The following is a 14299-nucleotide window of genomic DNA, read 5'->3' as shown; positions in this document are numbered from 1 at the left end:
CGACCAGAATTATTCCTGTGCGAAAGCTCCACCGCAGGTCTCGACCGCGGAAGGGCGAGGAAGATTTCCTGTGCGAAATTTCGCGTCACAACTGCGGAAGTTCTCCCGCGCTCCCCGTGCGTGAAAGAAGCTCAGCAGGTACATGACCGCGCCCTCCGACCGGAATTCCCCGAGGAACTGGGCTCAGCAGCGGACGTTCGAGTGCAAGAAGATTAAATTTGGCGCCAAGTTGAATGCGTCCATTCCTGTTCAGTGGCGCGCTTGGCGGGAGCGGGGGTCGTGTGTCGCCGCTTTTACTGCCTCAGCATATGATTGTAGTACTCTCTCGGAAATCTCGATCGGTCGAGTGTGAGATCGGAAAGCAGCTGCACGTACCAAGCTGCTCTTGATTCGGGACCATGGAAATTGAAAACTTTGACGACGTGACCAAGATCGGCGAAGGTACCTACGGCGTTGTTTTCAAAGCACACAACACAGTAACCGGAGACTCAGTTGCGCTCAAAAAAATCAAGTAAGAGAGACTTCGGGATTCTAAGTATGAATTGAGCTGTCCCTAGGGGATGAGAAACCTGCGGGTTACGTTCTCCATCCGATTTCCTGAAACCCTGGACGCCCGACCGGATTGGTAAACTCCCCACTGTGAGCGCTCCATGGAGGTAATTCCAATGATCGATGAATTTATTGGTTTCAAAAAATTCCAGGTTAGACAAGGAGTTAGAAGGAGTCCCATCGACAACTTTGAGAGAAATAGCAACTCTGAAGAATCTTAAGCATCCGAACGTTGTCAGACTCCTGGACATCATACCCTCTTCGAACAGTCTGTACTTGGTGTTCGAATTCATGACGTGTGACCTGAAACGCTTATTCGAACGCGCCATTTCGAGCAAGACTCGACTGAGTGAACAGTTGATAAAAGGCTACGCGTGGCAGCTGCTTCAAGGACTAGATTACTGCCACCAGCACATGATTTTACATCGGGACCTCAAACCGCAAAATCTCCTCATCGACTCCCAAGGTAGGTTTGAGATCGGACCGAGCGAGACATCCGTGTGTCCGGAACCTCCGTTTCCGTCCGGAGCTTTTTTCCGCGGTCTCATAGAGCCTCATGATTCTCTCGATTACAGGACACATAAAGCTAGCCGACTTCGGGTTGGCCCGCGCTTTCAACCTGCCTGCCCGCCAATACACCCATGAAGTTATAACGTTGTGGTACCGCCCGCCAGAAATTCTACTCGGCTCCAAATTATATGACATGGTGGTGGATATCTGGAGCTTAGGAACAATCATAGCTGAGATGAGCAACCTGGTCTGTCTATTCCCTGGTGAGTGGTGCTCGAAATTATCGGTTTCGGAACGCTTAAACTGGCCTCCGACGCGCGCGACGTTAATCTCTCCGCCATTTATCGGGAGAGCTCTCTCGTCTCCCTCCTCAGTCTGCCCCTTCGACGCTTCTGAAAGGAAACGAGCTAGGCGGCGAAGCTCACCTAGCTAATCTTTAACGCGAAACAGTCTCAGAGCATACGGTGCTCTGCCCCGACTGTCAGTGGACACCCAGGAGCTCCAAGCGTTTATCCTACGCTGTGCCAGGCTCTCCTTCCCCTTCCGGACTCGGAATGATCCGAGATCTTTAGGAAACCTTATCGAGATCCCTTTTTCCCATTATGCCTCACATCATAATGTGGCAGGTTCAGACACTCTTCTGGAGCTGTTTTCAATGGAGTCTAGTATTGAATTCCTTGGTCGTCATTGGGCTGCCGCCAAGGGACTGCCCGAACTCTTCTCCGACACATTGCCGTGGAGAATCGCGACCTTTCCTTGCCTGAAATCCTCGTCGGGGCTGCTCGAGAGCTCCAAGTTCTGAAAATATCTCGATCTGCGTGCTCTGGATTTCTGCGTGGAATGGACCTTGAGCCAGAATACACGCCCGAATCGAATCGCCTTCGTTCTCTCGAGCCTTGCCCATGTTCTGATTGATTCGGGAAGACCATTGTAGGGACGTCTCGAATCCGCGATCGCTTCTTGACTGTGACTGTGTCTTCTTGCAGGTGATTCAGAAATTGATCAACTCTTCCGCATATTCAGGATTTTAGGAACACCCAATGAGAGTAGCTGGCCCGGAGTCACTGAAATGCCGGACTACAAACCCACATTCCCGAAATGGCAAGCCAAATCCGTCGAGAACCACCTTCCCCACCTGTCACCCGACGGTAGAAATCTCATAGCATCAATGCTAGTTCTGAATCCCTCGAAACGGGTCAGTGCGCTTGAAGCTCTCAAGCACCGCTATTTTTTAAATGTTAGCATTCACAAGCCTCTCCCAATCTAGTCAATAATAATATTATTATTAATTCAATAATAGTTTCGAAATCGACCTCCTTGTGTAAATAGCGGCGAGACGAGCCTCGAGCCGATATCGTCATACCGGACGTATATGGCTGTTGTGACTACCGTACCATAAATAAATGAAACTGAGACTGCGAACGAGACTGCCGATCTTTGTAGTTACTCATTCGCGATGTATTCTTCGTTAGACCTGATAATCGGCATTTTCGTACATTGTCTTGAAATCGGCAATTCCAAGAGACTCCCGACCTGCCCCATAGGATACAGAGCGGCCGAAGAAAATTTCCGGCGAGGCCTACAATAAGCATCCGCACAGCGGAGAAGGAGGATGAATCGAAGAAAAAGGCTCAGCTGGTATTGGCCGGACGTGAAAATTTATTTCCAGTTCGTTCTTGTGGCTCGCTCAGTCGCAGAAGTGAGACTGAGGGAAACTCCGGAGAGAGTTGACTACAAACAAGCGAAGAATCCCAGAAGGATCGGAAGGATATCGACCACAAAGTTAGTTATCCCTGTGGAGCCAAAAACTGCCGAGAACCGACCCCCGCCCTCTTCCCATTCGAGGAGCCGTAATAGGATGCGATAACATCGAAACTTTTTCCAAGTTCCCGGCAGGTCGCCGGTTCGGACAATCAACAAGATAACCAGCCCATCCCGACACAGCAAATACCGAATCCTCGTATAGAATATAGAGTATACGCAATACTATATACTTTAACGATCTGAGTATATAAAGAAGATATCGTCTGGATCATAGAAGCTGCGGTCAATAGATGACGGCGGCAGCATGAGGTCCAAAAGTGAATCATAACACTCTCGAGGTTTCTCACCGAGCTGAGCGACAAAGGTCCCAGCTCGCCGCGGCGCTATCGAGAACGGAGCCGCCTCGAAAATTACGCGTCTTGAACGTTGAAGTCTTGGTCCGATCATTGAATGATGCAAACCTAACTCAGTGAGTCTACGTAGAAAAACGAACGTTCAAATGAGCCGGTACTGCGGTAGAACAATCGATATATCTGAGGTCGTTGAGTTTTCGAGGTCAAATAGAGCACTTCCTTATGATGAGCATCTGGGGATAATGGAGATTGGCATCGTAGAGTTCAGGTTTCTCTTTGAGGTAGCGAGAGTGAAGCTCCCAGACGCAAGTGTCGTACGCCATGATCAGATCGGTTTCGAAACCAACTTCCGCTGAGAGCCGGACGAAGTCCTGGAATGTGTTTCCTCTGGCCGGTGCCAAAATGACAGCCATGCCGTCCTTCTTCAAAACGTTCCATATTGTCTGCACTAACGCTCTGCGGCTTTCTTCAAAGTAGAGACAATCCGCGATCAGGATCACATCGAAACGTTGTTGCAAATCATTCATGTCGTTCTCCTCGTCCCAACGTAGTCTTCGGATATGAATGGAACAGTTGCCGAATTTGCCTTTGTTGGCTTCGAGTATTTTTTCGACGTTTGAAACGCAGCGTTGATTGCCGTCGGTGAGGAATACTTCGGAGGCGCGTGCCGCGGCCGCCACCGTGAAGCCAGCGAGACATGTCATGCCTCCGCCGAGCTCCAGGATGTGTTTGCAGTGGAATAGCTCCTTGTTCTTCATCACGTAGTATGCCATAACTTCTTCGGAAGGCCAAATGCAGATGTTGCCCGTGTTGTTGAAGCCGTGGAGGTCATTTGCGGTTATTCGTTTGGCGAGGAAGCGCATTTTCAGTGAGAATTGCGGTTCCTTGAGGCACTTCACTGCAAACCACGAAGCATCCGTTTCGTTCTCGTCCTGCATCATGCGACTCGCGTGCATTTCCTGCTTGTCGTCGGCGAGTGAACTAACTTGCAATAGACCGAAATTTTGAAATCGTCGGACCGACTCGAAAAACAAGCCAGCTTCGCTAACCCGTCCTTCGTGCAGGGCTTTTGCGAGCAGCTTCCATCGCATTTTTGCGACCGACGGATTCATTCTTGCTTTCTTGTCATTGCACTTGCTGTTTGTGGACTTTTTACGGATGTCGGCGGCCATCTTTGGCCGGGCCGTCGTCGAGAGGGCCTGCCTGCCTGCTCGCCGCTCGGAGGAGGTAGGTCTGTCTCCGTGCCCTGGACTCGGGTTCGCGGGTCCGCGCGCGCAGGCATACCCTTCGAGGGACCCTCCTCCTTCTTGTGATGCCCTTCCCCTCGGTGACAGCGTGTAGCCGGCAGCTGCTTCGTCTGTTTGCCAACCGGAGGTCTAACCAAAAATATCCATCAATCTCATGCTGGTCCCGAAACAACGGAATATGCATTTCTAGGTAAAATAAGTTCTGACTCGCCGCGAGCTGCGCTCATGAGGACGTGCGAGCTCTTTCAGTAATTAGGACCAGGTAAGCTCTGGGAGCTTGGATCTGCTCTCGTGGACTGCGAGTGAAATTTCACGGTTGCCTCAAGCTCACGATGTGTTATGCGGTCACGGAGCTCGACTTCCTGAGACGGCCCCGACTTCCGACAATAGCTCCAAGATTTAAATCGAAGATCTGGCGCGCGAAAGATATTCCGGCCGAAGCTTGCGATCAGTCCTTTCAGTTTTCGACTTCGTAATCTGCCAGAGGTTCGGGATATAAAGAGGAATTACGCTTCGGTTTATTACGAGAAAACATGTGTTTTATTATTCCGTTCGTACATCTGTCTCTGTAGTTTGTTTCCCGTTTCACGATCCCATTCATGACAATTTCAGTCAGCAACTCCCCGTGGTTTCTGGAGTAGTTCGTCAAGACCTGGAATTTCCGTCAAGACGGCTCGTTGGTCTTCTGATCTCCCGCGATTTCCGGGCCACTGATGCGCTCTAAGTGGCTAGTGCAGTCGGTAGAGCCTCTCCGGGCTATCCTCATTCTCGACTTATTGTCGCCGACACTCAAAATCAGCGTCACATTTTCCTTTCTCCATCCATTACCGCAACTCATCTTTCTCCCTTACTCACATTCTCCTTTCACATATTATTCCAGTGATATTGGAGATTTTTTGATTTTTGATAATAGAGGACCCTCCAGGGAGAAAAAAAATCTTGAATGATTTTGACTTCGTCAGGAGAAGACGAGCGTTCGCTCTTTGTAGAAGTTCTGATAATATCGGAATATATCCAAGCTTGAAGTAATGCATTAAGGCGATAATGATGGCACAGAACATTAGAAAAATAACATCGATAGCGAGTTTCCACGAATGAATTGAGTTACTACTCTTCGCCTCCCATTTAGATTCGCCTCTGTCGCCTCTTTTTCGCGGCGCATTGCTCTTAAGCTTCGAGTGACGAACGAGATCAGGGTTTTGAAGACTTCAGGTTGAAAACTCATCGAATTCTCAATGTTCAAAAGGAGCGAAATTACACCCGACAAATATCATGGTGTCTGTTTCCTCTCATTCGGCTGACGTGGGGCACCGAAGGTGCAGCACTTGGACTGCGTCCCGCGTCATTGGATGAAATGACGACCTCTATGTCTAAATTTTTGAACCCATAGAAGTGCATCGGATTACTCCTCTTGTTTCTTAAAATTTGCACCGCAAACGAAAATTGACTGATCTAAGAGTCTGCGTGATAATTTGTGTAGAACCGCTGCTCTATCCTGCGAAGATCGGTCGAATCTTCAGGGAGGGACAGTGCGATCACCCGATCGAAATACGGCGACGATCGGCAATCGTAACCACAAGGAGGAAACTCCCACGACAGTCTGCTCGAGTTTCCAGCCTCTCTCCAGGCGTCCCCTCTCGGGTGCTCCCAACCGTCTCTTGTTCTACATCAGTTTAATGTATGTACACTTTTTTTTGCACGGATATAGCCGATAATTAATAATTATATATAATAATGGTAATAATAATGATGATAATAATAATTGAGGCAATAATACATGATAGTGATAATAAGAATAATCCGTCATAGGTTCAGTAGCAGTTCTCAGAGGGTGGACACACATGAGGTCGACACGTTGCTTCAATTTGAAGTCCACTTTTCGTCTTTTTGTTTCCGTATTCCGTGGATGTCGGTTCCGTTGTTCCCACACGTAATCATATCCACTTTCTCCTGCGATTTTCTCTGCGGCCGACAAATCTATACGTACGCCGACTTTATCGTATTGCATATATGGTACAATATTCCAAAAGGTCATGCATGGCCATTGGTTGTAGATTCTAGGTAGTGCATGTACCAAGCAACGTAGACCAGTATTCTTGCGGCCCGCTCGCAACACTGGGCTTTTAGACCTCGTTACACATCTGGCATCGACTTGATCACCACTCACCATCAATATGATCATATGTATCTCTTGATAGAATTCTTGATATGCTACACGTGGCCAGAGTTCACCGAGCCCGATCTCCGAGCCACGACGCTTCACTTTACGACTTCCACGACCGCGAAAAACATATAACACAACGGTTCTCTCACGCGAGAGAGAATTGTTTGGATTGATCAAACCGAGGCTGGAACCTCTTTGTCATCATCTCTGTCTTCTATGTGTTTCTTATATTTTCTCTCTTACTAAACGTCCACGGGATTCCTTAAAATACATCCGCCTTTGCTCCGCCGTGGCATTCCTCGCATGTTAAGTAGGAGCCTGTGCCTGCATTCGACCACTGAGTATCCGCATGAGCAGCTCGACAGGACGAAGTGCTCGAGTCTGAAGGTCTTCGCCAGACCTCGAGCTCAACGGACGTCGAGTTTGCCGCCAGCGGCAGGTTGAGAGCATTCTGGTCTTGAGGCTTACGATATGGGACTCGCGTTGAGTCGCGACAGCAACCTACGTTACATTGAGTCATGACAGGGGCAAGCTGCAACTCCTCTCTAATTCGCAAACGCAGCAACCAAGTTCTAACTCCATCCACCTTTTTTTCTATAAACGATCCGATCGAGCGAATGGCGGGTGTCGACCGAAAGAGCGAATTTCAAGCCGAGGCAGGGCGAGATCTCCCTCGGAGCCACCACGGTATCCCGTTCAGAGAGGGCGGCAAGCGCTCGATTTTTTGTTGTTCATTTCCCGCTTGAGAAACATGAATTTTACGCATGACGGAAGCCGGGTCGTGCTTCGGGACGTGATAATGTAACATTCGCTCGTGTGGCCGCAGCGAGATGTTTCCCTCCACCTAAAGCTATCAACATCCGCTGGAAACTCTCGTCGGCCAGTTCGCTCAGTAGTTCATCATCATCAACACAATCGTCATTATCTCGATCATCGGATTAGACAGCGCAAGAGTCTTCAAATCAAACTCAATTCTCTGAGATCAGCTGAGACTCGAGGAGGATCGTTCCGGTACGAAAATAGTGGCGCTTGAATGGATTGAAGAGAGAAGAAAATCAAATGAAGTTGTCCAACGAACAGTGATGAATGCAGTGCGGTGCGTTCGTCCTAGAGGGAAATGCTGAGGGTGCTTTATCCACAGCGCAATCAGGCGTAGAACTCCTTATTGGCTGAGGGCCTCATGTAGTGCCTTCGGTGAGTACTGAAGTGATCGTCGTGGGTGCCTGCAACGAATTCCGTGTTACCACATCTGTTCTGCATCGGTGTCTGCGGCAAGGAAACCCCCGTGGATCCCGCTCCCAGGACCAGGGGCTCGCCGGCACGGGCTCGGCGCTCCGGAGCCCGAGGCGACGTAATTTCCATTCAACGGATCCATGGAGAGGGATGGAGGTCGCTCCGACGCCATTCAGATAATAAGATATCACGAGCTTGCGGAAAACTCACGCTTGCCGAGTGGGAAGGATCCCTCGTCTTTCTTGCGCATGCGATACACTACGAACATCACACAGAGGATGGCGAGCAATAGGCCGACAACGGCTCCACCCATTATCGCAACCAGGATACCCGGTTGACCCAACAGGGTAGACGGTCGCTGCGTGGCCTTGTGCCGCGATAGATGAACTTCACGACTCGTACCCCCCTGTCGAAAAAGCAAACAACTGTTAGTCGGTTCAATCCGAGGCCAATGAGGAAAGTTGCCGCGGTCTGGAAATTTCCATGACTCCCCGGAGCCGAGCTCTATGACATCATGATCACGCGTTGACTCACGGGAATGAGGTTGTCCTCGTCTTTGTCGTGGCCGATATCGTTTTCTTCGCTGTTATCCGAAGGTCTGGATGGTTCTTCATTGCGGTTCTTGTTGACATCGACGACGACTTTTGTCCTGTCGACACCGTTATTGTTTTCGTCCTTGTTGTGCTTATTCCGGTTCTCGTTCTTGGTCAAATCGTCGATATCGTCCGTGTCATCGGGATCGTCTCCATCATCTGCGTCATCGTCTCCGTCGTCATCACCTCCGACGCCGTCATCGTTACCACCAGGTACGAAAGCACTTGTCGTGGATTTCGGAGCTTCAGTGGTTGGAGGACGAGTACTCATCTCTGTTGTTGTGGTGCTCGTGGTAGTCGGAAGAGCGGTGGTCGTCGTCGTCGTGGGAGGGTCTGCACTCGGAGTTTTCGGACTTGGCAGAGCGAAGTCGTCTGCGAAGAGAACGAGACAAGGTTTCAGGTTTGTCCAAGTTTTGCGGATTTTGAAAATGTTTGCTCAACATCCTCCTGTCGGAACGGTGGTATCGAAACAGTTTTGAGCCGCAGCCCCATAAACCCGAGACACTCGTTGCGCATGATCCGAGGAAACTCTGTAGCTGGAAAGGCCACCCAAATATCTATGCTCCTCTGTACTGAAGAGAGGGGGAAGGGGCCGGCGGGAGAAACCCTTGGGGAGCACGAAATTCTTATCAGATAGTCAAAGAAGTCCGGAACGTAAACAACGGATGGGTTAAAGACCCCTGGAGTCCGCCGGGCTCTCCGACTCACACCGGTGGAAAGAAAAGCAGAGAGTAGAATTATCAAAAGTGTAAGCACGGAGCAAGCAGCTATTCGAGAAGTATGGAATCTGCGGAGCCTTACGGCAAGGCGGAATAGAGTCCGTTCCTTGCTCTGCTTGCTCGAAGGGCTTCCTAGACACTTGCTCGAATCCTATCCCGTACAGGGAACTAATTTGCTATTCATGGATGCGCATTTCCACTTAAACTTGCAAACTTCCGGCTGTGTAAACAAGGAGCTCCTCATTCTGATTCACTTGTTCGAGCGCAACAAGCATTGCTCGGAGGAAGCCACGTGGATTCGGTGTTTTCACCCGACGCGACGGTCCGTTTCTTCAGTAGAAACGGACGTCTCTCCAAGTCGAAAAGCCTCTCCAACAGACGGCTTGCAGAACGCAAGACCCAAACAGCCAGCGGGAGAAGAATCGAGGACCTAGAAAGCTGTAGAAATCTCAGGAACTTACCGTCAGGGTCTTCATCGTCTTCTCCGTCCATTTCATCATCGTCGTCGTCGTCGAGATCACTGTAATCCGGCTGCGCGAGGATACTCTTGTCAGCGCTGTTGGGTTTCTTCGGAGCGTGTTTATTCACACCGTCGGGCTTCCGGGGCGTATTTACGTGACCTTTAACAATGGCTGACTCTCCAGCTCCGGATCCCTCGTAATCGCCGTCATCTTCCGAATCCTCATCGTCTTCCGGCATCGAGGTCGTACTGAACGGAGGTCTCTTCGACGACGGAGTTCGCATCGTCGGCGGGACGGCTGTGCTCGTGACGGGTTCTTCGGTCGTCGTCGTCGTGGTGGACGTCGTCGTCGACGTAGTTGGCGCCGCTGTAGACGTCGTGGTGGATGTGGTGCTCGGCGTGCTGACGGACGGTCCGCTGTTCTCGCCCCGGATCGGGGGCGGAGTGCTCACTCTAGGTCTCTTGGTGGTTTTAGGCCTAACGGAGAAAATATCTCCTGATCCATCGAAATCCTCGCCATCTTCATCGTCGCTCGGAGGAGTGAAAACCTTGGACGAGTCCTCTGTGTCGTCCGAGTCCTCGCTGTCGCCGGAGCCCATGAGGGATTCGGCGGGACTTGGTTCCTTCTTCTTCTTCGGAGCCTTCCTGCTCGACGCGGCCTCGCGTTTGCTCACGTGGTGAGTCTGCAGAGAAAGAACGAGGGTTAGAGTTTCTTTTCTCTGAGTTTGAGAACAAGACGATTCCAACCGTGGCGGCGGCGGCGGAAAGACTCGCGGGAATTTCCTCCCGAGAGACACCACAGGGCTATTCTTCTCCAACCATCCCCTCTCTGTCCCTCAATTTTTCTCCGCGGACTTGGTCAGAGCTGCTGCCACCTCCATGGCCTCAGGAGTTTCGCGAGGCTGTTGGTTCTCCATCCAAAAGAGGTTAAAGCAATCATGCAGGATCCCTGCTCGCCCCTCTCCTTTTTCGGTACAGTGGGTCGGTCAGTCGGTCGATCGCTTGGTCGGTATGTCAGCCAGTCCGTCCGTCCATGCGTCGGTAGGTCGTCTGCAGTCTCCTAATGCGATCCGATACAATCGGAGCGTAATAACCTCTTGCACCCCTCGCCAACTATATATTGGAGCTCACTTGCTCCTCGAGCGTATTCCTTATCGCCGTCCCTGAAGTTGGTCACGGACCGCGGCGTAGGTCGCTTGCTGTTCCATCCGTTTTCCCTTTGTTCCAACCGCACGCTCCGTCAGACGAACAGGGGGAACGGAGCGGTACAGACTGTTCCCGGAGTCACGGGGAACGACGTTGTTCGACTCCCCCCAGAGAGACGTACACATATGTGAGCTCGTACGTGCGGCTCATGATCTCCACGGAACTCAGGTCAAATACAGCGGCTAGAAAAAAGGAACACTCACATTGAATGATTCTCTGGAGTCTTCATCATCGAGGAAGTACAGATCGAGGTCGCGTCCGACATTCGCCGCATCATCTGATCCAACGATTTGCTGAAAAAGAAGAAAACAGTGAGTGTGCTTCTCAGAGCAACGCCCGTTTTTTTATGCAGAGAAAAATTGCTCCGGAGGTCGACGGAACCTCCCGTCTTTCGTCGTACGACGCAGCAAGAAATCGTACACAGGCGTCATAATACGAGACTTCGGTATTCCCCCACCTCGAGAGCAACAAGAAAAACGACTCTAGCTCACGCTAGCGGCAGAATTTGTTGGATTCGTTCTGCGGCTGTTATTTGGGAAAATTGCAATCTTGGAGCGCCTGGAATAAATGCTTCTTCATGATTGACCGAGCGAAGTTCCACCATGAGGAGTAAGATATCTCCCTCAAACAATGTGCAACAGGGAGACAAACAGCCCCGGGAATGAAAACTCCGTGCTGGGAATATCCGAGTCGACTCGGTCCAGTGACGTCAGAGATGGGACGCAAGCATGTTCCGGATAGCTGCGGAGAGAAGGGAGCACAACGCTCGCAGCCGGAATTTTCAAAACGCCGACCTCGTATTCCCTCCCTTCCTTGACGGGATTCCGGGACGGAAGGAAATGATCTGACCATTCATTAGTAGAGTAAAGAAGCTTGGGAACTGAGAAGGTCCGTGATTCCAGCGAACTTCCGGGCATTAGGAGGGATGCAGTATCGCTTGCGGTAACGGAGAATTAATGATGTTTGGTCTCGTCGCAGGCTGGCAGGGTCGATAGAATTCTGTTTCGCTCCTGGGTATCCGGAGTTCCTCTCACTCAATTTAGCCCTACAGAAAAATTAGTTCCCCGGGATTCTGTTCCCTCGGCCGATGCCCAGATTTCAGTCTGACATCTCGCACAAGGGTGTCCTCTCTGAAGAAAATGTCCTGAGTCGTCAGAATACGGATCATTTCGCGGTTTTCATCTGGTCACGATCGATGGTGTCACTTATTCCCTCAAGGAAACTCTTGGGAAACGGGAGTCTTGGATCTGCTCACATTGTTTATTAGTCTGTTCTCGTCCGATCGCATGAATTGTTGAGGAGGACACCGCTATGATAGGGGCGACTACATCGACCTCTCCGATGGGACGCGATGACGAATCTGATCTCGAATTCGCAGCGGAGTGAGTCCCTGCTCCTTCCATCTCCACCGTCCAAGACCGACTATCTCCTCCCGAGATTGACAAAGGAGGAGAGGCAAGGAGAGGAAGCTCTCATTGGATCTTCGTCGATTCCGCGAAAGCATCGCGGGAGTTTTCTCGATCCCGCTCTTTTCGTCCGTCTTCCGCGCGCTTAGATCCCGTGACCTGCGCGACACTAGGTGTGTATAGACATTGCCGAAGAAGGACGACAATGACGAAGATCACACAGCACGCATGTTCGATCGACGTCTTCCCACGTAGAGGCGCAGCTAATTGCTGCATCGGCCACCGACCAGACGATCTTGGAGAACGGCTCCGGAACGAAACGTTCAATGCTCGACTCCGTCCGAGTCCCCTATGGCCTCGATGTCGAGACACGCTCCGGTTCCTTCAAAATCCTAGAGCAATTCATTGCACTTTGGGCAATTCCTCCGATCGTTGGAATACTTCCTCGGAGTGCTCGGAAAGTGCGAGACGGCGAGGGTCGCAGCAGGGAGGCGTACCCCTCTCCGGCCCTCGGTGATAATGGAAAAGATTGTTCCGCAGGCACGTATTGCCTTGCATGAAAGATGCTTCCACAGACATGGGGGAGAGCTTAATCGACAGATCTGTTCGGACAGGAAAAACAGAATAAAAGAACGTGCCTCCCGTGGTGACCGAAAATCACTTGGAGAATCCCTCAATGACAAAGGATATGGCGACTTTTCTCTCAGAAGGACAGGAGTCGTGTTTTGTCTCACTCAGAACCCGCTTCGCATGTCGGCTCGCCGGGTGCGGCGGGAATTTCGATTTCATCATTAGCATTGTTCACCGTGCACAACGACAGATTTGCTGATCAACAGAGCGAGCATCGATGCGCTCACCAGAGTTTGCTCTTGACGCTCCGTGGATTGCTTATTCAATAGGAGTTCCTTCCCAAATGCGAGTCGCCATCGAAAGTTCGAGGGTGAATCTATCCGTCTCGATGCGTCTCCAGCGAGCGTCGGAGCGCATGCAATCCGAGCTGCGAGAGCATTGAATAAAGCATTGGAGAACTTTTTGAGAGTTCGCGCTCACTCTTGAAATACTTGGGGATTCCGAGCTTCGAACAGGTTGGGGATCCGTTCCGACCATGGTCGAGCGACGAGAAAAGTTCTGACCGACTCGCGAAGTACGTATTTTCCCGTACCGTCTATTCCCCTGCTGACCAGCCGGAACCCTGTCGGACGATGAAGTTAGCTCGATGCGAAATGTTCATCCGTCTTAAAAAGTCCTTAATTGTGAGTTTCGGACAAAATTAAGCGCTGGGGTCATTACGCTGACGGAGTGCTTCGAATTCTCTCTGTCTGGAACGGCCATTGTGTCCTCGTTTTTCTTCGACTCATAGTCCACTCGAGCTCTTCGGGCCCCTCACCCTCATCCTGAGTATCTCCCGTCTCTTTTCCCGCCCCTCCTCTACATTGTCCCTTCTCGTCGGCAGCATTCCCCGCGTTGGCCCCTCCCCCTTTCCTGTGTGCGGAGCCCAACGATCTCTCAAAAGTTTCGAGTCTACGTCGTCACGTATTTTGCGACAGACTTGTCAAGATGGACGAAATCCGCTGCCGGTCACGCGTCTCTGACCTCATCTAAAAACGTATGCCGTCATCATCCATTATTAGCAGACATTCGTTTCTCTCTCTCGATACAGAGGAAACCTACTGAATACCATTCTGTCGTGGTCGCCTGGCGCACCGCACTGCAACTACAGTGGCGGTCAAAATAATAGAGCCACCTAAAAACTTCGTCTTCTTTTTTCGGAGGTCCGTAACTTTTCAAAAACTCCGCCGAATCGGACGTTTTTTTTTTGAAATTGAAGAGAATTGGATGAGCTTTCCAATGAACACGTCACTTCTGACATTTGAATGCGTTTTGGGGGACTTACAGCCATCTCAATATCGCTTATTTTCGAAATTTTTTATCTCATTTTAAAACCCTCATAAGTCGGGACGAGGGTATCGCATCGGCTCGGTGTGGTCGGCATCTTGTAGCGCGGGAAAAGAGCTGTCGATTCGTCTATTCACTTTCAAAAATCGGTTCACTTGGAGCTGAGAAAAAGTTCGTCTGCTAAGTGGAAGTAACGGTC

At 50.7% G+C, this 14299-nt stretch overlaps 3 protein-coding genes across 3 annotated transcripts in view; 1 reads left to right on the top strand and 2 right to left on the bottom strand.

The window, feature by feature from the left end:
• The first annotated feature begins 295 nt into the window (after nt 1–295).
• On the top strand, nt 296–2475 carry Cdk2 (Cyclin-dependent kinase 2). Its single transcript, XM_003742383.2, has 4 exons — nt 296–511; nt 702–1015; nt 1125–1322; nt 2046–2475. Exons 1-4 carry the CDS (start codon nt 399–401, stop codon nt 2324–2326), a joined length of 906 nt encoding a protein of 301 aa, XP_003742431.1. The 5' UTR covers nt 296–398; the 3' UTR covers nt 2327–2475.
• Nucleotides 2476–2714: 239 nt separating this feature from the next.
• On the bottom strand, nt 2715–4348 carry LOC100902266 (calmodulin-lysine N-methyltransferase). The gene has a single exon (XM_003742413.2). It carries the CDS (start codon nt 4346–4348, stop codon nt 3380–3382), a length of 969 nt encoding a protein of 322 aa, XP_003742461.1. The 3' UTR covers nt 2715–3379.
• A 3385-nt stretch (nt 4349–7733) lies between these two features.
• The window catches only part of Sdc (Syndecan), a 68108-nt gene continuing 61542 nt past the window's right edge, over nt 7734–14299 (bottom strand). Inside the window, exons 2-6 of the mRNA XM_029111191.1 lie at nt 11002–11091; nt 9594–10275; nt 8355–8785; nt 8031–8226; nt 7734–7810 (exon numbers count right to left, since the gene is read on the bottom strand). Coding sequence (XP_028967024.1) covers nt 7734–7810; nt 8031–8226; nt 8355–8785; nt 9594–10275; nt 11002–11091 — 1476 coding nt within the window. The remainder of the gene's footprint in view (nt 7811–8030; nt 8227–8354; nt 8786–9593; nt 10276–11001; nt 11092–14299) is intronic.

Source organism: Galendromus occidentalis, unplaced genomic scaffold (genome assembly GCF_000255335.2).
Source record: "Galendromus occidentalis unplaced genomic scaffold, Mocc_1.1 scf7180000077384, whole genome shotgun sequence".
Taxonomy (NCBI): Eukaryota; Metazoa; Arthropoda; class Arachnida; order Mesostigmata; family Phytoseiidae; genus Galendromus; species Galendromus occidentalis.
This window is presented reverse-complemented; position numbering and strand designations above follow the sequence as displayed.

Bases quoted from the DNA above. Each gene is read 5' to 3' on its own strand.
- Cdk2 (XM_003742383.2), top strand. From the start codon at position 399: ATGGAAATTGAAAACTTTGACGACGTGACCAAGATCGGCGAAGGTACC. The intron at 1,016-1,124 runs GTAGGTTTGAGA...TCTCGATTACAG, and splicing joins TCTCCTCATCGACTCCCAAG to GACACATAAAGCTAGCCGAC. The intron at 1,323-2,045 runs GTGAGTGGTGCT...GTCTTCTTGCAG, and splicing joins CCTGGTCTGTCTATTCCCTG to GTGATTCAGAAATTGATCAA.
- LOC100902266 (XM_003742413.2), bottom strand. From the start codon at position 4,348: ATGGCCGCCGACATCCGTAAAAAGTCCACAAACAGCAAGTGCAATGAC.